The 24,044-nt window shown below is 47.2% G+C and overlaps 7 protein-coding genes across 11 annotated transcripts; 4 read left to right on the forward strand and 3 right to left on the reverse strand.

Annotated features, from left to right (window-relative positions):
• Positions 1-5,676: 5,676 nt before the first annotated feature.
• LOC112347383 (G-type lectin S-receptor-like serine/threonine-protein kinase SD2-5) lies at positions 5,677-8,577 on the forward strand. The gene has a single exon (XM_024678124.1). It carries the CDS (start codon positions 5,677-5,679, stop codon positions 8,041-8,043), a length of 2,367 nt encoding a protein of 788 aa, XP_024533892.1. The 3' UTR covers positions 8,044-8,577.
• On the reverse strand, positions 8,130-9,642 carry LOC9638243. 3 transcript variants are annotated; one of them, XM_024678318.1, is made up of 9 exons: positions 9,416-9,642; positions 9,252-9,372; positions 9,042-9,197; positions 8,905-8,951; positions 8,733-8,853; positions 8,616-8,679; positions 8,516-8,571; positions 8,425-8,461; positions 8,130-8,368 (listed from the first exon to the last, which is right to left on the reverse strand). In XM_024678318.1, the coding sequence occupies exons 1-7, from the start codon at positions 9,608-9,610 to the stop codon at positions 8,532-8,534; spliced, it is 744 nt and encodes a 247-aa protein (XP_024534086.1). In that variant the 5' UTR covers positions 9,611-9,642; the 3' UTR covers positions 8,130-8,368; positions 8,425-8,461; positions 8,516-8,531. The 3 variants fall into 3 exon arrangements, with proteins under 3 accessions (XP_024534086.1, XP_024534085.1, XP_024534084.1); XM_024678317.1 differs by having other exon boundaries at positions 8,425-8,470; XM_024678316.1 differs by having other exon boundaries at positions 8,145-8,368; positions 8,425-8,571.
• Positions 9,643-9,838: 196 nt separating this feature from the next.
• Positions 9,839-12,763, reverse strand: LOC9641859 (rhamnogalacturonate lyase B). The gene is made up of 15 exons (XM_024678210.1): positions 12,548-12,763; positions 12,362-12,483; positions 12,251-12,301; positions 12,081-12,194; positions 11,896-12,015; positions 11,692-11,833; positions 11,462-11,632; positions 11,239-11,394; positions 11,079-11,185; positions 10,932-11,019; positions 10,736-10,877; positions 10,522-10,681; positions 10,347-10,463; positions 10,153-10,279; positions 9,839-10,097 (listed from the first exon to the last, which is right to left on the reverse strand). The coding sequence occupies exons 1-15, from the start codon at positions 12,617-12,619 to the stop codon at positions 9,861-9,863; spliced, it is 1,926 nt and encodes a 641-aa protein (XP_024533978.1). The 5' UTR covers positions 12,620-12,763; the 3' UTR covers positions 9,839-9,860.
• A 692-nt stretch (positions 12,764-13,455) lies between these two features.
• Positions 13,456-14,934, forward strand: LOC112347384 (pentatricopeptide repeat-containing protein At4g02750-like). Its single transcript, XM_024678125.1, has one exon. It carries the CDS (start codon positions 13,456-13,458, stop codon positions 14,932-14,934), a length of 1,479 nt encoding a protein of 492 aa, XP_024533893.1.
• A 24-nt stretch (positions 14,935-14,958) lies between these two features.
• On the reverse strand, positions 14,959-18,013 carry LOC112347385. The gene is made up of 3 exons (XM_024678126.1): positions 18,006-18,013; positions 17,888-17,968; positions 14,959-17,835 (listed from the first exon to the last, which is right to left on the reverse strand). The coding sequence occupies exons 1-3, from the start codon at positions 18,011-18,013 to the stop codon at positions 14,982-14,984; spliced, it is 2,943 nt and encodes a 980-aa protein (XP_024533894.1). The 3' UTR covers positions 14,959-14,981.
• A 98-nt stretch (positions 18,014-18,111) lies between these two features.
• On the forward strand, positions 18,112-20,757 carry LOC9641861 (uridine-cytidine kinase C). Of its 3 annotated transcripts, none has more exons than XM_024678201.1 (9): positions 18,112-18,477; positions 18,563-18,677; positions 18,749-19,154; positions 19,216-19,389; positions 19,465-19,665; positions 19,726-19,848; positions 19,897-19,985; positions 20,039-20,059; positions 20,108-20,757. In XM_024678201.1, the coding sequence occupies exons 1-9, from the start codon at positions 18,123-18,125 to the stop codon at positions 20,163-20,165; spliced, it is 1,542 nt and encodes a 513-aa protein (XP_024533969.1). In that variant the 5' UTR covers positions 18,112-18,122; the 3' UTR covers positions 20,166-20,757. The 3 variants fall into 3 exon arrangements, with proteins under 3 accessions (XP_024533969.1, XP_002973243.2, XP_024533968.1); XM_002973197.2 differs by having other exon boundaries at positions 18,749-18,944; positions 19,041-19,154; positions 20,039-20,757; XM_024678200.1 differs by having other exon boundaries at positions 20,039-20,757.
• LOC112347386 (pentatricopeptide repeat-containing protein At4g02750-like) lies at positions 20,408-21,520 on the forward strand. Its single transcript, XM_024678127.1, has one exon. It carries the CDS (start codon positions 20,408-20,410, stop codon positions 21,518-21,520), a length of 1,113 nt encoding a protein of 370 aa, XP_024533895.1.
• Positions 21,521-24,044: the final 2,524 nt, after the last annotated feature.

A 24,044-nucleotide genomic window follows, 5' to 3' on the forward strand; every position in this document is an offset into this window, starting at 1 on the left:
GTATTTTTGAATAATCCAATTGATCAATAATTATAAACATGTTTATAAATTATAAATACAAGATTAATCTAAATATAGGTAATCCTATAGATATGCAATTCCCTACAACTCAATAAACATAGGTAGATACATTTTATATTTATAGTTATATTTATAGAATTAATATTCTGTTAAATTTTGTTTTTCCAAATTACTTCTTTCAAACCATTTTTATAAAATGTGACTGTTAAGTGGCCAGAATCTTCTATTGTTAAAATGGCAAATACTAAGCAATTTAAGCAAAATGCATTATTTTTCCAAATAATATTTTTGTTATTGTCTATTATAAGTAAGTGACCATCTGGTTGAAGATGAAGGTAACAAAAAATATCAATTATTTCTGACTTTGTAGACCATATACTTTTATTTAACTCAATATCATCAATTACTAAATTACACTTTGTTAATATAGCTCTAAATTTATTATTTGAGGATATTAAACTATTACCATTTATCATTTTTGTGCCATAAAAATACAAGGGACCATTTATTAGTTGTGTTCGATATGGCCAACATTGTGAAGAATCAATGTCATTTTTAACATAAAAAATATTTGAAGGTGGATTATTATCATCTGGTAAATCTTCTGGATAAGGTAAACTAGGGTATGGTTCATTAGGTCCTCTTACAGGATTATTGCCAAGTCCAATAAAATCTATTGAAAAATATCTATATACAGTTCCAATCATTCCTGCACCATATATTCTTGCATGGTATTCTACTAATCTTAATATTTCTAGAAAAGTATTTCGAATGTATTGGCCAGAAAATTGAAAATTAATAGGAAGTGGATTGCAATTAAGAAAGTTTCTAAATCCGGAATGAACTATATAAATCCTTACCATAACTGCTTGATAACTAACAACAATAGTCTCATGAAGATAAAATCCATGATTATTAAATATAATTGGTTGGTTAATGTCAATACTTTCAATTAAATTCCTAATTCGAGTTATGATCCTTGCAATATGTTGATTACCAAAATAACCAAAACGTCCAATCCATCTTGTTTGAGGTGGTTGAGAGTAAGATAAAATAAAAAATGTAAATAAAAAAACGACTTTAAACATCATTTAAAGGAGTTCTAAGAAATTTAATAATTAAGTAAGAGGATAGAAATTGTGGATTGTATATAAAGTGAATTTCCTTATTTTAAAATATACTATATAATAAATATACTATATATTAAAATGTGTATTTAATATTAAAAAAATTAAAGTCTATTCTTTAAAAAAAATTTACTATTTAAAATTTTAATTTTGTTAATTAGTGGTATAAAAAGAATAGATATTTGTTTTTTCTCTTTATAAAATTGTTAAAGAAAACTTTTTTAAAATTGCAGTTACAGCTTGATAAAGATAGTCAACCTTTAATTTTCTTATGACTAATATGTGTAAATTTCTGTAAAGTAGATTTGAATGAGGAAAAGCCAGGAGACTACTCGTTTTAATTTTTGAAGGTGTTGCAGTGCCTAATTGGAAGATGGATGCAAATTGAAAACTTTATCAGTAATCACCCTAGTCTTCAGTACAAGGGCGTTTTGCACATTGCCACTGCTTGATTGCGGAAGCACTTAGCGAGAGTGCACACTCAGAGATGCAAACTTCAGACTCCGTTGACTTCTGACACGCATGGGCCATATTGGTTGCTGAGACATACAATCAAATGTTTAAGAAGCCATGGCCATCTAGATGCTTGAGGGGCACTGTCTCAAAGCCTTCCTTTAAAATCTTTCCACCTATTATCACTCTTATTTAGTTGTGATCAAGAAAATATATACAAAATCTAGTTTGCAATTTCAAAATGTAGCTCAAATTACGAAATGTCACGTGATGCTTTCTGTATGGCTAAGTCTGAAAACCATGGATGGTCATGCAAGCTTTTGGGTTGGCTCTTGAGATCAGCAATACCATTTGCGCTCAAGCTGATCCCTTTGGATGCTCAACCACGTTGATACAAAACCGTTGCTCAAACATCAAACACATCATAGAATTTGGTTTGAAATTTCAAAATCTAGCTCAAATTACACCTGTAGCATAATGCCGTATAGCTAAGTCCGAAAGCCATGGATGTTCATGGAAGCTTTTGGCCTCCTTGGCGTGGCTCTTGAGATCATCAATAAAACTGGCACGCCTTGCGCTCAAGCAGATCCCTTTGGTCCCTCGAGCATAACTCCCAGTTGATACAAATCTGATGTCTCAGCTGGGTCTTTTCCTCTTGGTTTCTGCGGAGGAACTCTTCCACACCAGCGTTGTCCTCGTCCAGTCCGCCAGCCTGAAAGCATCCCCCACCTCAGAATCCGCTTCCTTGACACCTTCCAGATCAAAGTTTTTCATCATTTCTATAGTCGACGCAAGTAACATTCTCGAGGCGCACATCCCTGTGGACGAGTCCTGGAGAAGAAAAGCGCGTTAGAGAAAGAAACGGATGACAACCTTGAGAGTGGAGAGCATCCAGCGCTGACAAAATGTCTCGACCGAGCCACTTGAGCTCCTGTTCCGTGCTGATCATGACTCTGCCACCGATAGGAAAGAGAAGGACTTCGTAAGCACCAGCTTGCAACGTCGGAAGTGCGGGGACGTAAAGGCTTGACATCCGCAAAGTTTACTCCAGCGTAGGTTTCCCAGTCATGTATTCTCTTGTGGCAGCAGTCTCTAAACAAAACAACCTCGGAAACGGTTGCCCAAGAGTCACGAATCCCCTCACAAGTGTCCGAGCTAGAAACGCTGAACGCGTCACCAAGCCTGAAAAATACTTCCAATCTCTTCGGTGCTTGTGTGCACAAGCCTCCCTGCGAATCACGAGAACAAAGAACTTGTAAATGGTGGATGAATGACAATCTCGACAGGCGCACTCACCGCTGCTATTGAATCTGAATCTGGATCTGAAATCGTGAAGGGTCTCTCTCTCGAGCAACCTTCGAAAGGTTGGCCGTGTCATTTGATCAGGCGATGGAAATGCCGCAGAGGAAGACTTTGTGCATTAGAGGATCCAGGTCGAATGCCAGAACATGAGCGCAAACGGCTTGTCCGAGGATCCGGTCCGACCCTGAGAGGCGCGTTTATGCCGAAGGATATCGAGATGCAGAGATCCACTCCTCCACCAGAAATAGAGAAGGTCAACACAAAATCTTGGTTTGCAATTTCAAGATGACAGCTATAACATAATGCAGCAGTTAAATAAAAAGTGATTCTTTCCTCATGCCTAAGTCCGAAAACCATGGATGTTCATGCAAGCTTTTGGCCTCCTTGGTGTGGCTCTTGAGATCAGCAATAAAACTGGCACCGCTTGCGCTCAAGCTGATCCTTTTGGTCTCCACCAGACCCTTGAGCATAACTCCCAGTTGATACAAATCTGATGTCTTGGCATACACCCCGGTGGGCCTTTTCCTCTTGGCTTCTGAGGAGGAACTCCTCCACACCAGCGTTTCCCTCGTCCAGTCCACCAGCCTGAAAGCATCCCCCACCTCAGAATCCGCTTCTTTGACACCTTCCAGATCGATCAGCACAAAGTTTCCATCGTTGCTATAGTCGACGCAAATCACATTCTCGAGGCGCACATCCCTGTGGACGAGTCCTGGAAGATATACAGAAGAAAAACAAGCTAGAGAGAGAGAAACGGATGACAAAACCTTGAGAGTGGAGAGCATCCAGCGCTGACAAAACGTCTCGGCCGAGCCACTTCAGCTCCTGTTCCGTGCTGATCATGACTCTGCCACCGATAGGAGAGAGAAGAACTTCGTATACACCATCCTCTCGCAAGGTCGGGTTACCACACGCCGACACCAAGTGCGGACACCGAAATCTGGTGGTGCAATATGCTCTCTTGACATCCACAAAGTTTACTTCCATCTGAGCAGCGTAGGTTTCCCAATCACGTATTTTCTTGCGGCAGCTATCTCTGAACAAAACAACCTTGGACTGGTTCTTTAACACGGTTGTATGGAACAATTGCGTCCTGAAAAAAACACTCATGAAGCCATCAATGATGCACTTTGTTGCAAAGTACCTCCTTTCAGTTCTTAAGGAACCTTGTGTGCCGAGCAGCAGAAAGTAGAGCTTTATGTGCACAAGAATCACCTTGGCGCGATCTTCAGCTCTGGACATATCATACGGCCCCGCCAGGTGCCGAGCAGCATCCTACAAGCAAAAAGGAAAGACTTTTAGTGGCAGTTCAAAGTCTTGAGGAACTGTACCCGACCGGAGGTGTCTCTGATGTAAAAACGCAGCTCATTTCCAGCCCTTGCAATGCAGACTACAAATCTCACGTCGCCATAGATGAAATCTGGTGGAAGCTCGATCGCTGACAAGTCGAAGGGTGCAACAACGATGTCCCAACTCGAATCTTTTAGCTTGCCCAAGAAACAAGGCGTCCCGTCCACCTCCACCCGATAACAAGCCCTCCTTTGCTTCGCAAAACTAGGAATACATGGGGGAAAAACCTTGTTTCCGTCAGCTGAGATGGTAGAACGCAGTCTTTTGTCTCCTGGGGCACTCTCTGTAAGCCTCTGAAGTATCTGGTAAAACGGCAGAGTATCAGCGAACACAACCAAGTCATCTTGCCCGTCTGGCTTCGACATCTGAATGGTGCTTGCGATGGAAACTGCGAAGCTGCTTGGGCTGTAAAAGAACTCTTTTGTTGGTGGAGCGCAGCAGCAAGGAACCTTTCCCAAAAGACTGCCGATGTCAAGCAAGAAGTCACGAATCCCCTCCCAAGTGTTCGAGCTAGAAACGTTGAACGCGTCACAAGCCTGAAAAATACTTCCAATCTCCTACCCCTGCGAATCACGAAAACGAAGAACCTGTAAATGGTGGATGGATGAAAATCTCGACAGGCTCACTCACCCCTCCTACTGAATCTGAATCTGGATCTATCCGAAATCGTGAACGGTCTCTCTCTCGAGCCATCTTCGAAAGGTTGGCCGTGGCTTTTGATGAGAGGAACAGTGTAGAGTTGCGCTGGCGGCGATGAGATGGGAATGCCGCAGAGGAAGACTTCGTGCATTAGAGGATCCAGGTCGAATCGGCGACAGAGCTCGTCAAGAGTGAAAACTTTATCCACTTCGACCGGCGTTGTCGCACCCCCGTATCGCAGCCACACGAGAACGTTGGCGACTAGCGCAAACGGCTTCTCAGAGGATCCGGTCTGGCCCCGAGAGGCGCCCTTATACCGGAGGATGTCGAGACACAGAGATCCCCACGAGCTCGACGCATTCTGCCCGCATATCGTGAGCATCGCCTCAGCGTCCAGATCGAAGGCAGCACACACATCCTCGGTGTGGAGGAGGCCGTCTTGCCCCACCCGGACGCTCCTCAACAGGCCGCAGTGAGCAATCCAATTCTCCTCCTCCTTCATCCCTAAACCTTTTTAGATTTTCGTATGCATGGGCTAGACTTTACGATCAAGGATGAATGAGTATGGAAATACCAATCATATCTCTCTCTTGGTTGCGGGTCACTCTTATCATCGCCACCTTGCTTTGTATGGGCGTGCGATCCCTAGGGACTGTACAAGCTATACCGCATAAACATGAAACTTCAAACCATCATCCTCCTTAGTAAGTAGTTTGTTCAAACTTAAAGAGTTGTGGCAGTCAAATTGCTGAGTGGGAAGCTTATTCACGGCATTTGTGCTACGATGATGGTAGAGAGGCTGTTATGCGCCATAGGGTTCTTGACGCTGTTGGCTACCGCCCAGATCACGAGGTACAATGCTAGCTTGGGTAGTGTTTGGATCAATCAACCTGGAAATGGTAGCTTCGTCTACTTGAATCAGAGCGGCTCAACTGTAAGCTACATGCTCATCTTGGTTCGAGGGAACTTTGGGTGTGGTTTCTATGGGAACTCGAGCTCCTTCGTGTTTGGAGTGGTAATTTTTCGCGAGAGCTCGGCACAGGTAGTGTGGTCAGCCAATGGAAACAATCCGGTTGGAGAGAACAGCACGCTGACACTTAATGGAGATGGGGTGCTCATGATCCTGGACGAAACAGGAAGAATTGTGTGGAACACACCACCAAACTTACAGGTCCAGGCGATGGAGCTCCAAGCATCGGGCAACTTGGTGCTTCAGTCAAATAGCTCTTCCACTCTCTGGCAGAGTTTTGCATCTCCGGGGGATACTCTCGTCGAGGGACAGGCTTTAAGAGCAGGATGGAGGATGAGCTCTTTGGGTGACGATTACTCGCTAGAGCTGACCAGGGAGGAGCTAAAGATGACACACAACAGTGTCAGATCTATTACATACTGGTCGAGGAATGCCTCGACTCTTGGCTCGTTCATACCTTACATGATCTACACAGGAGGGAGCATTCTCCTGTTTGTCACGAGGGGGTCAGACGAGAGCTTCGCAAGGAATGGCACTCTTAGCGACGAAGTCATCAGGATTCCATTCCCAACACGCCAGGAGCAGTCTTTGCGGTATCTCAGGCTCGACTCGGATGGAAACTTGAGGTTATATGAGCTCCTTGGCAACCAGTGGACTGCAACTCGGTCACTTCTCAGCGAGGAAGAGTGCGAGCTTCCCAGCACTTGTGGGGATTACGCGTTCTGTACTAGAGGTGGGAACTGCCAGTGTTTGAATCTTGCAGAAGAACTTAGGAGAGTGAATGCTCAGACATGCGAACTTCGCTCTCCATTTACTTGTGATGCCAACAACACGAATAGGAGTACCCGTCTTGTCGATGCAAGGCAAGACATAGCAGTTCCGGTTAGCTTGGCGACAACAGTACGATCGAATGTCTCGCGAGACATCTGCTTACAAAGCTGTGCTATGGAGTGCTCCTGCAAATTTGCACTCTATGCTTTTCAAGGAGGAGGGGACTGTTTAATACTCGACCATGCATCGGGTTTCAGAGAAGCATCAATAGCAAGCAACCGAACTGTGTCGTTGAAGTTGTTCCTGAAAGTGGAGGACTCTGAAAAATCGAAACTCTCCAAGGTTCTACTCATCATTTTAGTGCCGGTTGGAGCTGCCTTGATTGCCATCGTCCTCGTTTCCCTCTACATTTACAACCAGAAAAGCAAGTCTCGAGCTTTGATGGAGCTTCAAGAGCTGGAAACCGGCCAACTCAAACGTTTTTCGTACAAGCAGCTGGAGCATGCCACGAACAACTTTGGCAAGAAACTCGGGCAAGGTGGATTCGGGTCGGTTTTCCTTGCAACGCTCAAAGATGGCTCCCAAGTCGCAGTGAAGCGCCTCGAGAGCTCGAGTCAGGGACAGAAGGAATTCAAGACGGAAGTGAACGTCATTAGCAGTATCCACCACTTCAATCTGGTCCGGCTCCGGGGATTCTGTGCCGAGAAACACCACAGGCTCCTGGTGTACGAGTACATGCCTCGACGTTCTTTAGACAAATGGCTCTTTCTTCGTGACTTCCCAAGCGATGGTGATCACGAGAAAGCTGGCGAAGCGCTCGACTGGAAGACAAGGTTGCGGATCGCTCTGGGAATTGCAAGAGGGCTCAAGTACCTGCATGAAGACTGCAGCGAGCGGATCCTCCATCTGGACGTGAAGCCCCAGAACGTCTTGCTCGACAGCAACTTTGATGCCAAGCTCTGCGACTTTGGCATGTCCAAGCTCATGAAGCGCAATGAGTCAGAGGTCTTCACGATGATGCGAGGAACTCGAGGCTACCTGGCTCCGGAGTGGCTCCAGTCCACCATCACCGAGCGAGTCGACGTCTACAGCTTTGGGATCGTGCTGCTCGAGATTGTGAGCGGGCAGAGGTGCCTGGGGAACTCGAGGGCCGAGACGAGCACGCAGTACTTCCCGAACTGGGCGAGCTCTCGCATCTGCCGGGGCCAGATCATGGAGATTGCCGACTCAAGCCTTCAGGGAGAGCTCCAGAGCGGGATGGTGGCCCTGTGGGAGCAAGTGGAGCTCGTCATCTACACGGCAATGTGGTGCATCCAAGAGGATTCAGCGCAGCGTCCGTCGATGGAAATGGCAATCCGGATGCTCGAGGGGCGAGTGAGCGTCTCAAAGCCTCCAAACTTTCTCCTTTGAAATCTTTCCACCACATGTTTTGGTTGTCACTCTTTGTTCGTAAGTTGTCATTTGGAGATGACAAGAGGCAAACAGCTTTGAAGGGGTTGATCTCATGAAGCTTCGTTAATCAGTACTGATATTCAAGCCCTCCTTGCAAATCCTGCCGGAAACAGTCCAGGTCTGCCAGGTTTGATCAGGACCAATCTTGGTAGCATGCTCTGCTCTAACCCCGTCCGCTACATGAAGATTCATACTCAATCTTCTTCGTAGCGGGCTGGTCTTCTCCATCTGCTTGAACTTCTCCCGTGACGGGCCACCCAAAGTCTCAAACAAGTTGTCTTCTCTGAAAGGCCCGATGACTTTCTTACAACTCGAGGGCGGAAACTTCAATTTTTTTACCTTTTCTGCTGGCTTCTAGAGCGAGCGCTTTCCCTTGCTAGAATCCCTGAAGAGAAATATTTCGATAGAAAATGTGGAGAAACATACTTACAAGTTGAGGATAACGGTCAGTCATCGTCTTCTAGCTTTGCTCCTTTCCGTTTTGATCTGGAACAGACGTGAGTATAGATTGAGAATGGACGAGAGCGTACCTGGAAGATATGGGTGCAACCTTTCGTTTTGTTTTGGCCTTCGTGCGTTCTACCTCGCCTCCAGCTAAACAAGAAACAAAGAAAACAGTTTTAAAGGAGTAAAAAGCACACACTTACTAGCTTGATTTGTTCCAGAGCTAGACTGCGAGGCCATGGCGAGTTCCTTGGAGTTAGCCTTTTTCTTCTTTCCGCCGGGGTTCATCTCATCAAGCTTCTCCTCCAGCATCGACGTTTTCAGCTGCGAAAGATCGTGCGAGAGATCATCCGGCGAGATGATAAGACTGTCTACCTTTTCAGCCTCTAGTTCCATCCGGCACCTTGCAGCCTCGGCCTTCTCTTAGAGAACAAAACACACAGTAAGCTTCCACTGGACGATGATAGACACGCAATTCACGAAGCAAGAAAAAAAGAAAAAAAGAGCTTTACCATTTGCTAGAGATTTGAGCAAGCTCCGCCAGCTGCTGCAAGCGTCCACGGCAATATCCGCCATGCGATCGCTGGCATCGGTGGCTCTCACGAGTCCAATTGAGACACGAGGCATTCCTTTAGCTTTCAAAGCCACGATTCTCCCAGAAGTCGCCCCTGGAAACGAAGAAAAAAATAAAGAGAGGACAAACTCTCGGCCAAGAACTTTACCACGACCAGCAAGCGCGGACGCGGGACCTCCCAAAACCAGAGTCACATTTCCGGACGAGAACGCGGCACCGATGTAGCTCACGAATTCACTCCACGCTCCACCGATCCCAACCTCGTCTCGCTAAAACACCAGGAGGCTGTAGAAGTCCGTCAGAAATGCTTACCAGGTCTTCCAGCTGCTGGATGCTTCGAGTGGCCTCCCAGGTATTGTCGTGGAAATCCGAGACGACGAAGTCGAGAGTGCGAGCGTCCCGCGCGCGCAGCCGAAAGGCGAGAGGGAGGAAGGCGGAGGATTCCCGACCCTCTACCTTGCCACTGGCGACGCCAAACACCGGCTCCAAGAGCTCCAAGTCCTCCATCCCTCTCCAGCCCTAAATTTTCCTATTTGAAAGCTTAGGCCATGACTGTCTCTCTGTGCTTCGTTCGCCACACTCATTTAAGGTGGTGAGCCATGAACCAAGAACTCTTGCATTGTTAACCGAGCTCCATCAAATACATTAGATATCAAATTAATGCTTACAACAGCTGGCCAGAAATTATTTGAGAAAATATTATATACCACTGAATTATTTTGAGTGAATTTGTAAGTTATTTATCATGTTATGTCTTTCACAGCGGAGGGGCTTCAAGACGCAAATAGTCGTACATAACCCCGTTAAATACACTGGCGTATTTTCTCTGTGTGAGGTAGATGATATTCTCTCCCTCCTTGAGGAGCTTCGACTCGACGTCGATGCTCCACATCGCGTACAAGCCGTGGATTCCATGGCGAGCTATGGCATTGTCCTTGCCAAACTGGAGTGTATCAAAATGTGGAGTGTAAAGCGTTGGATCGTTCACCCGGACCTGCGACACCTCCACTGTGTTTAATAAAAAAGAAGTCAATATACTCGTGAAGAACCTGAAGAGCAGCGTTGGTTGCGGCTGCTATTGCTAGTTGTAGCGTGTAGGTTCCCACTAGAGAGACCTTGTCAAGTTGGAACTTGATCTTCCAAGTTGATGCTTTCAAGTTTCCATCTTTCGACTTCCTGGATGGAAACACAAAAAGAAAAACCTTTGGTGCGAAAGAACATGTCCATAGAAACGAAAATTTACCAGCATCCCTGTAAGAAAAACCAGTCGGTTTGCCATTTGCTCTCGCCAACAGTGTATACAACCTCGGTCTCCGGGTAAAGCTCGAAGTATCTTTCCCACAATCCATACTGTCTAAACCTGTGTGTAGAGCAAAACAACAAATGATCAAAAAAAAGAATTGCGTAGAGACGCATGCCTGTCAGCTGTGATGTTCACAAAAGCTCTGTTGACGAAGCCCGGATCAGGATCCGGTATGTAAAACTCAGCAGCCGATCTATCAGGAACTCCAATCTCCCAAATTGTAGGACCGTTCCTTGGAGGATTGAAGACAAGTTCTCCAAGCTCCAAGGAAGAACCTGCGAGATTCATTATTCCTGCCTGTTACAAGAAACAACACAATATCTTTTTACCTTCCTGCACTGTAATGTCGGCTTCCATTTTGTAATCGCCCAGAACACCAGGAACGTAGCCAAAGAGGTTGTAAGTCCCGGGAATAACATTATGGATCATAAAACTGCCACTGGCATCTGCTTCGGCCCAGAATTGATACCCCTGTGCATTCCAACGAACATTAAAGTTTTAGAGAGCAAATCTACTGTTAAATACCTTGCTTTCGGTTTGCCATGATCCAGCAATCCCCGGTTTAGCGAGACCAATCCACGCAAACGACGCTGGAACTTGAGGGTCTGCGTACCTGCAGTGTAAGTAAAGAGAGCCTGTTAAGAAAGACACACCATGTATAAAAGGCAATACTTGTCATAAACTAGCAGTCGTCCAGAAACAGAGCCACGCTCATCATCCTTCACGTAATCTGGTGAGGCAGGCCAGCTATATGGCCAGGAATGAACCTCCACAAGCATCTGAAACAAAAGAGAATGAATAAAACTTCAGAAAAAATTCTTACGTTTGATACCTGCTGCTTTGCATCGTCCCACAGATAACGAGGGTCCAAGTTCGCTTGAGCTGAATTCAAGTAGATGAAAACCGGTCCAAATACTTTCAGCCAAGGCTCTCCATCTCGAAAAGAAGGACACAATGCTTCCCCTGCGTAGTGAGCGCTGTGAAACATCTAGCAGGCAAACACTCGTCGTGAGAAGCAAAAACTTTCTGATAGGATCGAGAAAGAGCTCACTTACAGAAAGAGCAGTGGGTCCTGCATGCGAGCGCAAGTTTTGCTTCAGCGGGCCACCATTTCGAAACTCGTCACTGGCTGTGATGATCCAAAAACCAACGAGTGGATTCGTAGAAACCCAGCCATGCACCACATTGTCCTTGTTTTCAGCAGAGTACTGATACTTGTCATCCACCTGCGAAGGTAAGCAAATCAGTCTTAGCTTCTGAAAAGCAGAGCACCATAGTTACAAACCTCTCCCTTGAGCGCCGAATTATGCGGGTCTTCCAGGATCACAGCTTCAGGATAGGCGAGTGCTTTGCTACGTTCAGGTGATCGGTCACTAGATGTTGGCATTTGTCGGAACACAGTGTCGGAAACAGCCATATATTCGAATCTGCAAAACCGCGAGAGGAAGGAAAAAAACTGTGAGGCTTCTTAAAAGTTGCTCTTGTGAACCTGTCACTCCGTGGCTTAAACGTGATACGGCATTGGTTCATGTCGAAATCGGGCCAGCCTTCGGGCCTCTCAAAAATGGCATAGCTATAAAATCCTGTGTTACCCCGAAGAAGCACGAACCTGCACAGATTAAACGAGTTCATGTCCACCTTTTGAAGTATGGAAGTATGTATAAACTTTCATACCTCTTGTCGATTTGAAGAGGAACCATACTTCGGTCGGGGACATATGGACGAAGAAAAGAGACCTCGACTTTGTTGCCATCGCTAGAAATAACACGAAAGCTCGTAGCGTGGTGCCTGTCTTTTAAGCGTTAGATGTCAAAAAGTTCCAGCGAGGTAGCCGATGTTCTTACACATCAAAGGTGTCCTTTCCTCCGGGGACGTTCCAATTCAGATCCCAGTAACTACAGAACAAACACTGGCATCAATGGGAGAGATCTTAGCTTTTAAGTTGGCAGCCTCACCCTCGATTTGTTTCAGCATTGGCAACTTCTAGCAGATTGTCGATGCCTCCGTAAGAAATAGACGTGATCAACCCGCCGGGACTCGTCAGTGTGATGCGAACAATTCCATTGTCCAGGACAATCTGCAACAAAAGACGATGGAGTAGTAAGATAGCCTTGGCACGAAACACTTTCTCGAGCTCTCACGTATTTGCCTTTGTCGACGAGACGAACATCGGAGCCTCGCGATCCTCCTCCTTGTACACGACTGGAGAACATTTTCCTGGAACCGAATCCTCTGGGAAGAAAGAAAGAAAGATGGTCAAAACGAGCATCTAAAAAGCATAGCGAGAAAATCCATCTCGGGAAACCAAAACCACCAACGAGCTCTGGAAGAAATACGCTTGGCGCGCTTTTACTCAAAGCGAAAGCTCTCTCTTCTTCTTCCTCAGTCACTGTTTGGGCTTTTATAAGAGCCTGGAAACGCAAAGCTTGTCTTGGAAGAGAAGCCAAGATCGCTCGCTATAAGCTCCATCGCTCGCTGGCCGCAAAGAAACCTACCGATGATCGCGATAGCGCAGCAAAGATCACATTCACCCCGTCCTTCCATGGATGTGCCCGCATTGCCGTTTCTTGGCGCATCGCGATAACAACCTACCTCTAATCTAAAAATTCCCAATACAAAAACCCCACAAAACTTTCCACGTGAAAGCTCTTTCGCTCACAAAATAAGATCCAAGAAAGAAACAAAGAATTAAAACCGCTGCTGGAACTCTTGGAAAGTTTGGATAGCGAACGGATCAAACAGCCAAGAACTAACGCTTTCTATCGAGAAAGCTTAACTCTTACCCATTGGACGAGACGATGAAAAAGTAGAGAATGGCGAGGTTCCATTTGTTCATGCTGCCAAGCCTCTAGCAACACCATTCCATGATCCACGGATCGCTTTAGCGGCTCCATGGCCTCTCGCTTAAATATTTCTAAACAATCCCTCCAAGTTCTCCACTAATTGTGCGTGAGCTCTCATTTTATAGCAAGTCACAGATATTCTACTTTTTTGAACTTTAGGGCTTTTTATGGATCGCTAACTGATTTTAGGGTTTTTTTGAAAATGCATGGAGCGCGGCAAATGGCTGGAGCTCGTGGAATCGTGCGCGGATCTGGCCGAGGCGAGGAGAATCCACGCGCGCATCCAACCGGTGGTGGCGCCCGACGATCTCTACGCGCGCAACCGGGTGATCGAGATGTTTGGGCGCTCCAGTGGCCCGATTGACGCGCAGGTGGTCTTCGAATCGATGCCTGCTAAGAACCTCTTCTCGTGGGTTCTCATGATCACGGCGTATGCGAGGAATGGTTGGCTCGAGAGCTCCAGGTCCATCTTCGATGCGATGCCCCAGCGGAATCTCGTGGCATGGAATGCTATCGTGGCGGCGTATGCCTCGAATGGGCATCTGGATGGTTCTCAGAGGCTTTTCGATGAGATGCCCGAGCGGAACTTGGTTTCCTGGACATCGATTCTTGTCACGTACTCGCAAAAAGGGTGTTACGACGCGGCAAAGCGAGTGTTTGATGAGATGCCGCAGAGGAATTTGATCTCTTGGACCTCTATGCTTGCAGCAAATGCCAGGAATGGGTATCTGGCAGAAGCCGAAAGAATATTTAGTGCCATGCCCCAGTGGGATGTGATAGCTTGGAATTGTCTTCTCGCTGTGTATTGCCAAAATCATGATGTTGAGAACGCAAAGAGATTTGTTAGGAATATGGTGGAGTGGGACATTACTTCGTGTAATATAATGCTTTTGCTATATGCCCAAGAAGGGCATTTTTGTAAGTGCAACAGATTTTTTTTTAACATGCCGCAGACGGACATAGTGTCTTGGAACACTTATCTCGCCGTTTGCATGAACTTTCGGAAACTGGAGGAGGCTAAGTTTGTGTTTGATAATATGCCGCAGAGAGATGCATCTTCTTGGTCTTCCATGATCACAGCATATGCCCAAGAAGGGTATCTTGCAGAGGCGAGGGCGGTTTTTGATTCACTGCCTTTCCAAAGTCCAGTGGGAAGGACGTCAATCATGGTTGGCTATGCTCAAGCCGGAAACCTAGATGCCGCTTACAAGATCTTCCAAGAGACACCGCAGCCAGACCTGTTTGCGTGGAATGCAATGCTCGCAATGTTTGCCCAAGACAGCGAGAAGCAAACCAAAACCAGAGGGATGCTTGACGAGCTCAAACTCACCGACAATCCAGACGAGTTCTGCTTCACGGCAGCGCTGGTTTCGTGCAGCCACGGCGGGAAGGTTTCTCGAGCAAGGAGCTACTTGGCGTCGATGAGCTGTGACTATGGATTGCCTCCAACCAAGCTCCACTACAGCTGCATGGTGGATCTCCTGGGACGGGCTGGATATCTCCAAGACGCGCGCGAGCTCATGGAATCCATGCCTTTCACCGCCGAGGCATCGGATTGCATCGGCTTTGCGGGAGCTTGCAGCAGCCATAGCTCCCGCTTCCACGGATCGAAGCTCGCGCTTGGGTTGGATCCAAGCAACGCAACGGGGCACATCCTCGTCTCGAACATCCTGTGCATGGGCTGATTGACCTCTTTGACTTGTTTTGACTGGTTTCAGAGGTTCTTCCACGGCTAGTCTTCAAGATGAGCTATCAAGTCCATGTAAGTTTCATTGTCCCTGTTCTTGGACCCCGTGTCAAACCCAAACTTTATAAGCAACCTCACCATCTTTCTGTTTTTCAGGCCCAAGGCAATATCCATGCTTGAGTATCCGGCTTTCATTCTCGTGTTTGGATTAGCACCGGCCAACAAAATGATCTCAGCAGTCTCAAAGTGGCTCCCGGAAACAGCTCTCATTAGCGGTGTTACTGTGACCCATCCTTGGGTGTAGTCCGGGCCATCTACCAGAACACCTTTCTCCAGCAAATGTAATACCACTTCCGAGCTCCCAGCATAAGCAAATCTTTTCAAGAGCTCTGGTGCCAAAGTTTTCCAGATCCCTGCTTTCTTGGTGATATCTTCAACCTTTTGGATCATCCCTATGCCTGGTTCCCATGATTCTTCCACAAAACTCCTACCATCTAAGCAAAGCTTTGGGAGCTTTCTCTTGAGTAAACCAATATCAGCCTGTACTACGGCCTTGCAAACGTCGTCGAGAAGACAAGCTTGTCGGTCTCTCTTAGGTATGACTTCACCATCTGAATCGTCATCGAGATCAGGAAGCTCCTCATTGATCTTTGGCTCTTCCGTGCTTGACGACAGTTCTGAATCATCCAATTCTTCATCTTCTTTCCAATCACCTTCGTCTTTTACTCGGTCATTTTCCTCGCCATCTCTTGACTTTTCTGCTGCTCTGAGAAAGTCCACGACCTCCAAATTTCCTTGGTCTATAGCAGCCTCTAAAATCTGCTCATGGCCGCTTTGGCTGATCTTCTCCATTGCATATGCAGCCATTTCCTTACTCCCATGACCCCCTAAGAGCCTCCACAAGTTGTTCTCGAAGACACTACGATCGTCGTTGCAAAACGAAACCATCATTCGAAATACCTCCTGGCTGTGTGCATTCCCTTCCTTAGAGCAAGCAAACCTCAGAGGCTCCATTCCACGAAGCCCAGACTCCACCAAGTGACCTCTCAAAAGTGTCAGCACGTATTCATGGTCCCGGAACTCGTTCCCAAAGTAATCAAGGCAGCCAAATTCGTGATTCTCAAATCGTTCCAGGACTTTGGGAGAGATCTGTTTCATACTTCCGCCATTGCCTGTCTTGAGGAAGTAGCTTATCTCGAGAAGGCTCGTTGCAACGCTCAAGCTCCCCTCATGCACAGCACAGTAGAAAAGCTGCTCGAGATAATCTGTGGTGTCCAGGTCGCGTGGCGTCGTCACAACACCCCCATGCTCGATGAGGAAGAACACTGCTTCGACTTTATGTCCTTGGAGGGCATAGTTGAGTGCTAGAGGTGATTTCCTGTGTACTGTAGCATTCACGTAGTCATTGATCATGCTTGCCTTGTCTAGCAAAAGCTTCATCATCTCCATCTTTCCGTGGAATGCCAACTTGTGAAACGGCTTAAGCTGTCCGCTCCTCGGCCAGGTATCGAACTCCATGTTAATATCCTCGAGAAGAACTCGCAAGACTTCCAAGCTATCACCCTCGCATGCGTCGTGCATCAGCCATTCTTCCTGCGCAACTATAGCTTGCCACCTTTCGCCCAGAAATTTCAGCACGCCATGGCTCCCTGCTTTGACGCAGATGCGGCATAGTTGAGGCACTGCCTTCTTCGGATCAAAGTCCCAGGCTGCCTTGTCAATGATGAACTCTACACCCAGCTTGAAATCCAGCTGGCAAAAGATATCCACCAGCAAAGTTCCGTGAATGTCCACCATCATGTTCTTGGCTGGTTGCCGAGCTATGGCGTCTGGAACTTCGGGAAACCGCGCTTGAAGAACAGCTAGCATGTCTGTATAATCCTTGGAACTCGTAAATTCCTCATCCCAGCTGGAAGAACTGACTTTGCCACTGCTGCAAAGGTTGCTATAAGCTGCTCGGATGTGTACTAGGCATTCCTTTAGAGAAATCCTGTCGTCACGCTCCGCAGAGCAGCAACCATCGACCACGGCAAAGATCTCATCAAAAACACTCTCTTTTAGATCCTCCATGCCTTCTGGAACTTGGAGCTCTATAGGAGACCCTCCCATATACTTGTTCATCACCAAGACCGAGTCCATGTACTCGGGTATCTCACCATCTATAATCATTTCCACCAGAACCATCCCCAGCGAGTAGACATCCGAAGGGAATGGATTCGCAAGAACTTCCGGAGGGATCTCGTCTACCGCCTCGTCCAGCTCTGGGGAGATCCAAAACGGTGATCCTCCTAGTGACCTCAGGTAGTCGACATCTTTCTTCCGGAAACTAAACCCAAAATCTATCAGCTTGGGAACCATGAACTCGTCGACCAGCACGTTCTTGCCTTTCAAATCCCCGTGATAAATACCCCGCTGGTGACAAACCGAGAGCCCAATCACGAGCTCCATGAAGATCTCCAGCTTTCTCTTCCACCAAGACCAAGAACACGACGATGGCTTCCCGGATCTCAGGAAAGAATTCAAGTCGGGACCTTGGACGAGCTCCATGACAATGCAAACGCTTTGCATTTCCCGGTTGTGTGTCACACCATAAACGCTTGCAACGTTCCTGGTTCCTTGCAGGATCCGCAGGCTGCTCGCTTCCCTGGTGAGATCTATCACCTCATCGTCGCTGCTGTGAATCGTCTTGACAGCCACGCTCACTGTTTCGTTGTCTCCCTCGCTGGGATTTGATCCGCTGCTGGAGGAGTTGTAGTAGTTATACGAGTCGAAAGGGTCGCCTTCGATGCGTTTGGAGTCCCACACGCCTCTGTAGAGCTTGTGCTGGACGCCATAGCTGCGAGTGATGGTACCTTTGAAGATGCTGCCACAGCCGCCAGCGCCAATCTCTGTGAGCTTGCTAAACTCGAGCGTTTCCAGTCGATAAGTTTGGGAACTAGTATATAGATTACCAGCTATAGCGTTGTCTCTCTTCCAGGCCAGCTGGGCGTCCTCGTATCCAGTGCTCATCCTCTAGGAATGAAGTAGGGTTCCTACTCGCCGATGAGATCTAGGAGGAAGAATTCTAACTTTGACATTGCTTCTTTGACTAGAACTTTGACTAAAGCTTTTGACTAATGTTTGACTGGTTGCAAAGAATGTTGTAGATTCTTCCAGTTCTTCACTAGGGCTCGAAGTAGTTTCAGGATGGAATCGTCGATGAGAAAGCTCCTGCCAAGCCCGCATCGCCGGACTGGGCTTCTCAAGGATCAGCTCCAACTTGTGCCGAGAAAGGGCGATGGCGGGCGCGAGGATCGCTATGAGATTGCGCCAATCTCCGACCCCCTCTCCTTCGACAAGGGCTTCTTTCTCTTCATCCGGGCGTGTCAGCTCCTCACGCGCAAGATGGAAGGAGTGACAATTGTGGTGGGAGTTGCCGGCCCCTCGGGCGCTGGTAAGACCGTCTTCACGGACAAGGTCGCGAGCTTCTTGCCCGGGATTGCGATCATTTGCATGGACAACTACAACGATTCAAGCCTTGTCATCGACGGGAACTACGATGGTAAGAATCCAAACAAGGTGTGTGTTGTTCTTTGTTCTTTCGTTTCTATTCGATAGTTTTGGTTGTTTTGCTTTGGTGCTGATAGATCCCAGGATCGTGGACTACGAAATTCTGCTTGACAACATCAAGAGCTTGAGAGCTGGGAACTCTGCCGACATTCCGATATATGATTTCAAGCTCAGTCGTCGAGTTGGCTATAGGTGAGTTGTCTTTCCTTCCTTTTTGCTAGCATTGGGATCAAGGACCAAGTATGTTCTTGCGTTGTTTCCAGGCGTCTGGAGCATCCATCGACGAGAATTGTGATCGTGGAAGGGATATATGCTTTGTGTGAGAAGCTACGTCCATTCCTGGATCTGCGAGTCTCTATAACCGGAGGAGTCCATTTTGATCTCGTCAAGCGGGTTCTCCGTGATATCAATCGCTCCGGCCAAGCTCCGGAAGACATCATCCACCAGATATCAGAAACGGTGATTTTGTATGTTCTTGTGAACAGCAGTGGTTTCATAATTCTCTCTTTTTCATCTCTTTGTTGTTTTTCGCACTTAACTTTGTGTCGTTGCCAGGTTTATCCCATGTACAAGGTGTTCATAGAGCCGGATCTAGCAACAGCACACATCAAAGTAGTCAACAAGTTTAATCCTTTCTTGGGATTTCAGAGTCCAACTTACATCCTAACGGTTCTGGAGATTCCTTCGTTCTTTCTTTTCTTTTTCTGATTCAAAGTTTTCGATGCTCCAGTCTTCTCGTCATGTCACGGAAGAAGAGATCAAAGCTGCCATTGGCTCCAAGTTCACTGAAGCAACAGAAGATACTTACGATATCTATCTCTTGCCTCCAGGCGAAGACCTGGAAACCTGCCAGTCTTATCTTCGCATGAGAAATCGCGATGGAAGATACAGTTTGATCTTCGAGGTCTTTTAGAAAAAATGCTCCATCCAAGATCTATCTTTGTCACTTACCATGACCATGTTTCTCATTTTTCTCTAGGAACTTGTGACCGATGAGGATTTTATCATCTCGCCAAGGATCACTTTTGACGTGAGCGTGAGGCTCTTGGGAGGCCTCATGGCTCTTGGATACGAGATGGCCACCATTATGAAGCGGTCGAGCCGGGTGTTTTGTGACGAGACTGAGAAGATCGTCGTCAAGATTGACAAGCTCGAGCAAGTCCAGCGAAAGTATGTCCAGGTAGATCCTTTCTTAGCTTTTTTGTTCTTGAGGTTTTTGTATCTCACCAAGTTTTGACAGATACAAGGCAAAGATCGATCGCTCGTCGCGGATATCGGGAAGAAGCTGGGGCTCGAAGGCTCGTACATTCCACGCTCTTATATAGAACAAATACAACTGGAGAAACTCACTGCCGAAGTAGTGGTATGGAAAAGAATCGACGTGTTCTTCTCATCTCGATCGTCCAAACAGGCATTGCCGGAGGACCTCAAGAACAAATTAAGCTTGCAAACTACCACTGTTCCGGAAAGTCCAGTTTCATCCAAAACTTATAGCAGAAGGTATGAAGAAATTCTCGTTTTTCCAAGCTCAAAAACTTCCTTTTTTTCTACAGCTTGAGCTGGAATACCTCGAGGTTTGTCATTTTGTTTTTCTTCCGATCTCCAAAACACTCGATTCACAGAGTTAAGTGTTTGATTCGGTGGTGTCGCCCGACGGTCTCTACGCGCGCAACCGGGTGATCGAGATGTTTGGGCGCTCCGGTGGCCCGATTGACGCGCAGGTGGTCTTCGAATCGATGACTGCTAAGAACCTCTTCTCGTGGGTTCTCATGATCACGACGTATGCAAGGAATGGTTGGCTCGAGAGCTCCAGGTCCATCTTCAATGCGATGCCCCAGCGGAATCTCGTGGCATGGAATGTTATCGTGGCGTCGTATGCCTCGAATGGGCATCTGGATGGTTCTTAGAGGCTTTTTAATGAGATGCCCGAGCGGAACTTGGTTTCCTGGACATCGATTCTTGTCACGTACTCGCAAAGCGGGTGTTACAACACGGCTAGGCGAGTGTTTGATGAGATGCCGCAGAGGAATTTGATCTCCTGGACCTCTATGCTTGCAGCAAATGCCAGGAGTGGGTATCTGGAAGAAGCCGAAAGAATATTTAGTACCATGCCCCAGTTGGATGTGATAGCTTGGAATTGTCTCCTCGCTGTGTATTGCCAAAATCATGATGTTGAGAACGCAAAGACATTTGTTAGGACTATGGTGGAGTGGGACATTACTTCGTGTAATATAATGCTTTTGCTATATGCCCAAGAAGGGCATTTTTGTAAGTGCAACAGATTTTTTTCCGACATGCCGCAGACGGACATGGTGTCTTGGAACACTTATCTCGCCATTTGCATGAACTTTCGGAAATTGGAGGAGGGTAAGTTCGTGTGTGATAATATGCCGCAGAGAGATGCATCTTCTTGGTCTTTCATGATCACAGCATATGCCCAAGAAGGGTATCTTGCAGAAGCGAGGGTGGTTTTTGATTCACTGCCTTTCCAAAATCCAGTAGGAAGGACGTCAATCATGGTTGGTTATGCTCAAACTGGAAACCTAGATGCCGCTTACAAGATCTTCCAAGAGACACCACAGCGAGACCTGTTTGCATGGAATGCAATGCTCGCAATGTTTGCCCAAGACAGCGAGAAGCAAACCAAAACCAGAGGGATGCTTGACGAGCTCAAACTCACCGACAATCCAGACGAGTTCTGCTTCACGGCAGCGCTGGTTTCGTGCAGCCATGGCGGGAAGGTTTCTCGAGCAAGGAGCTACTTGGCGTTGATGAGCTGTGACTATGGATTGCCTCCAGCCAAGCTCCACTACAGCTGCATGGTGGATCTCCTGGGACGGGCTGGATATCTCCAAGACGCGCGCGAGCTCATGGAATCCATGCCTTTCACCACCGAGGCATCGGATTGGATCGGCTTTGCGGGAGCTTGCAGCAGCCATAGCTCCCGCTTCCACGGATCGAAGCTCGCGCTTGGGTTGGATCCAAGCAACGCAACGGGGCACATCCTCGTCTCGAACATCCTGTGCATGGGCTGATTGACCTCTTTGACTTGTTTTGACTGGTTTCAGAGGTTCTTCCACGGCTAGTCTTCAAGATGAGCTATCAAGTCCATGTAAGTTTCATTGTCCCTGTTCTTGGACCCCGTGTCAAAGCCAAACCTGATAAGCAACCTCACCATCTTTCTGTTGTTCATGCCCAAGGCAATATCCATGCTTGAGTATCCTGCTTTCATTCTCGTGTTTGGATTAGCACCGGCCAACAAAATGATCTCAGCAGTCTCAAAGTGGCTCCCGGTAACAGCTCTCATTAGCGGTGTTTCTGTGATCCATCCTTGTGTGTAGTCCGGGCCATCTACCGGAACACCTTTCTCCAGCAAATGTAATACCATTTCCGAGCTCCCAGCATAAGCAAATCTTTTCAAGAGCTCTGGTGCCAAAGTTTTCCAGATCCCTGCTTTCTTGGTGATATCTTCAACCTTTTGGATCATCCCTATGCCTGGTTCCCATGATTCTTCCACAAAACTCATACCATCTAAGCAAAGCTTTGGGAGCTTTCTCTTGAGTAAACCAATATCAGCCTGTACTACAGCCTTGCAAACGTCGTAGAGAAGACAAGCTTGCCGGTCTTTCTTAGGTATGACTTCACCATCTGAATCGTCATCGAGATCAGGAAGCTCCTCATTGATCTTTGGCTCTTCCGAGCTTGATGACAGTTCTGAATCATCCAATTCTTCATCTTCTTTCCCATCACCTTCGTCTTTTTCTTGGTCACTTTCCTCGCCATCTCTTGACTTTTCTGCTGCTCTGAGAAAGTCCACAACCTCCAAATTTCCTTGGTCTATAGCAGCCTCTAAAATCTGCTCATGGCCGCTTTGGCTGATCTTCTCCATTGCATACGCAGCCATTTCCTTACTCCCATGACCCCCTAAGAGCTTCCACAATTTGTCCTCTAAAACACTACTATCGTCGTTGCAAAACGAAACCATCATTTGAAATACCTCCTGGCAGTGTGCATTCCCTTCCTTAGAGCAAGCAAACCTCAGAGGCTCCATTCCACGAAGCCCAGACTCCACCAAGTGACCTCTCAAAAGTGCCAGCACGTATTCATGGTCCCGGAACTCGTGCCCAAAGTAATCAAGGCAGCCAAATTCGTGATTCTCAAATCGTTCCAAGACTTTGGGAGAGATCTGTTTCATACTTCCGCCATTGCCTGTCTTGAGGAAGTAACTTATCTCGAGAAGGCTCGTTGCAACGCTCAAGCTCCCCTCATGGACAGCACAGTAGAAAAGCTGCTCGAGATAATCTGTGGTGTCCAGGTTGCGTGGCGTCGTCACAACACCCCCATGCTCGATGAGGAAGAACACCGCTTCAACTTTATCTCCTTGGATGGCATAGTTGAGGGGTCTCCTAGCCAGAGGTGGTTTCCTGTGTACTGTAGCATTCACATAGTCACCGATCATGCTTGCCTTGTCTAGCAAAAGCTTCATCATCTCCATCTTTCCGTGGAATGCCAACTTGTGAAACGGCTTAAGCTGTCCGCTCCTTGGCCAGGTATCGAACTCCATGTTGATATCCTCGAGAAGAACTCGCAAGACTTCCAAGCTATCACCCTCGCATGCGTCGTGCATCAGCCATTCTTCCTGCGCAACTATAGCTTGCCACCTTTCGCCCAGAAATTTCAGCACGCCATGGCTCCCTGCTTTGACGCAGATGCGGCATAGTTGAGGCACTGCCTTCTTCGGATCAAAGTCCCAGGCTGCCTTGTCAATGACGAACTCTACGCCCAGCTTGAAATCTAGCTGGCAAAAGAGATCCACCAGCAAAGTTCCCTGAATGTCCACCATCATGTTCTTGGCTGGTTGCCGAGCTATGGCGTCTGGAACTTCGGGAAACCGCGCTTGAAGAACAGCTAGCATGTCTGTATAATCCTTGGAACTCGTAAATTCCTCCTCCCAGCTGGAAGAACTGACTTTGCAACTGCTGCAAAGGTTGCTATAAGCTGCTCGGATGTGTACTAGGCATTCCTTTAGAGAAATCCTGTCGTCACGCTCCGCAGAGCAACATCCATCGACCACGGCAAAGATCTCATAAAAAACACTCTCTTTTAGATCCTCCATGCCTTCTGGAACTTGGAGCTCTATAGGAGACCCTCCCATATACTTGTTCATCACCAAGACCGAGTCCATGTACTCGGGTATCTCACCATCTATAATCATTTCCACCAGAACCATCCCCAGCGAGTAGACATCCGAAGGGAATGGATTCGCAAGAACTTCCGGAGGGATCTCGTCTACCGCCTCGTCCAGCTCTGGGGAGATCCAAAACGGTGATCCTCCTAGTGACCTCAAGTAGTCGACATCTTTCTTCCGGAAACTAAACCCAAAATCTATCAGCTTGGGAACCATGAACTCGTCGACCAGCACGTTCTTGCCTTTCAAATCCCCGTGATAAATACCCCGCTGGTGACAAACCGAGAGCCCAATCACGAGCTCCATGAAGATCTCCAGCTTTGTCTTCCACCAAGACCAAGAACACGACGATGGCTTCCCGGATCTCAGGA

This window comes from Selaginella moellendorffii, unplaced genomic scaffold (assembly GCF_000143415.4).
Source record: "Selaginella moellendorffii unplaced genomic scaffold, v1.0 SELMOscaffold_21, whole genome shotgun sequence".
NCBI classification, from domain to species: domain Eukaryota; kingdom Viridiplantae; phylum Streptophyta; class Lycopodiopsida; order Selaginellales; family Selaginellaceae; genus Selaginella; species Selaginella moellendorffii.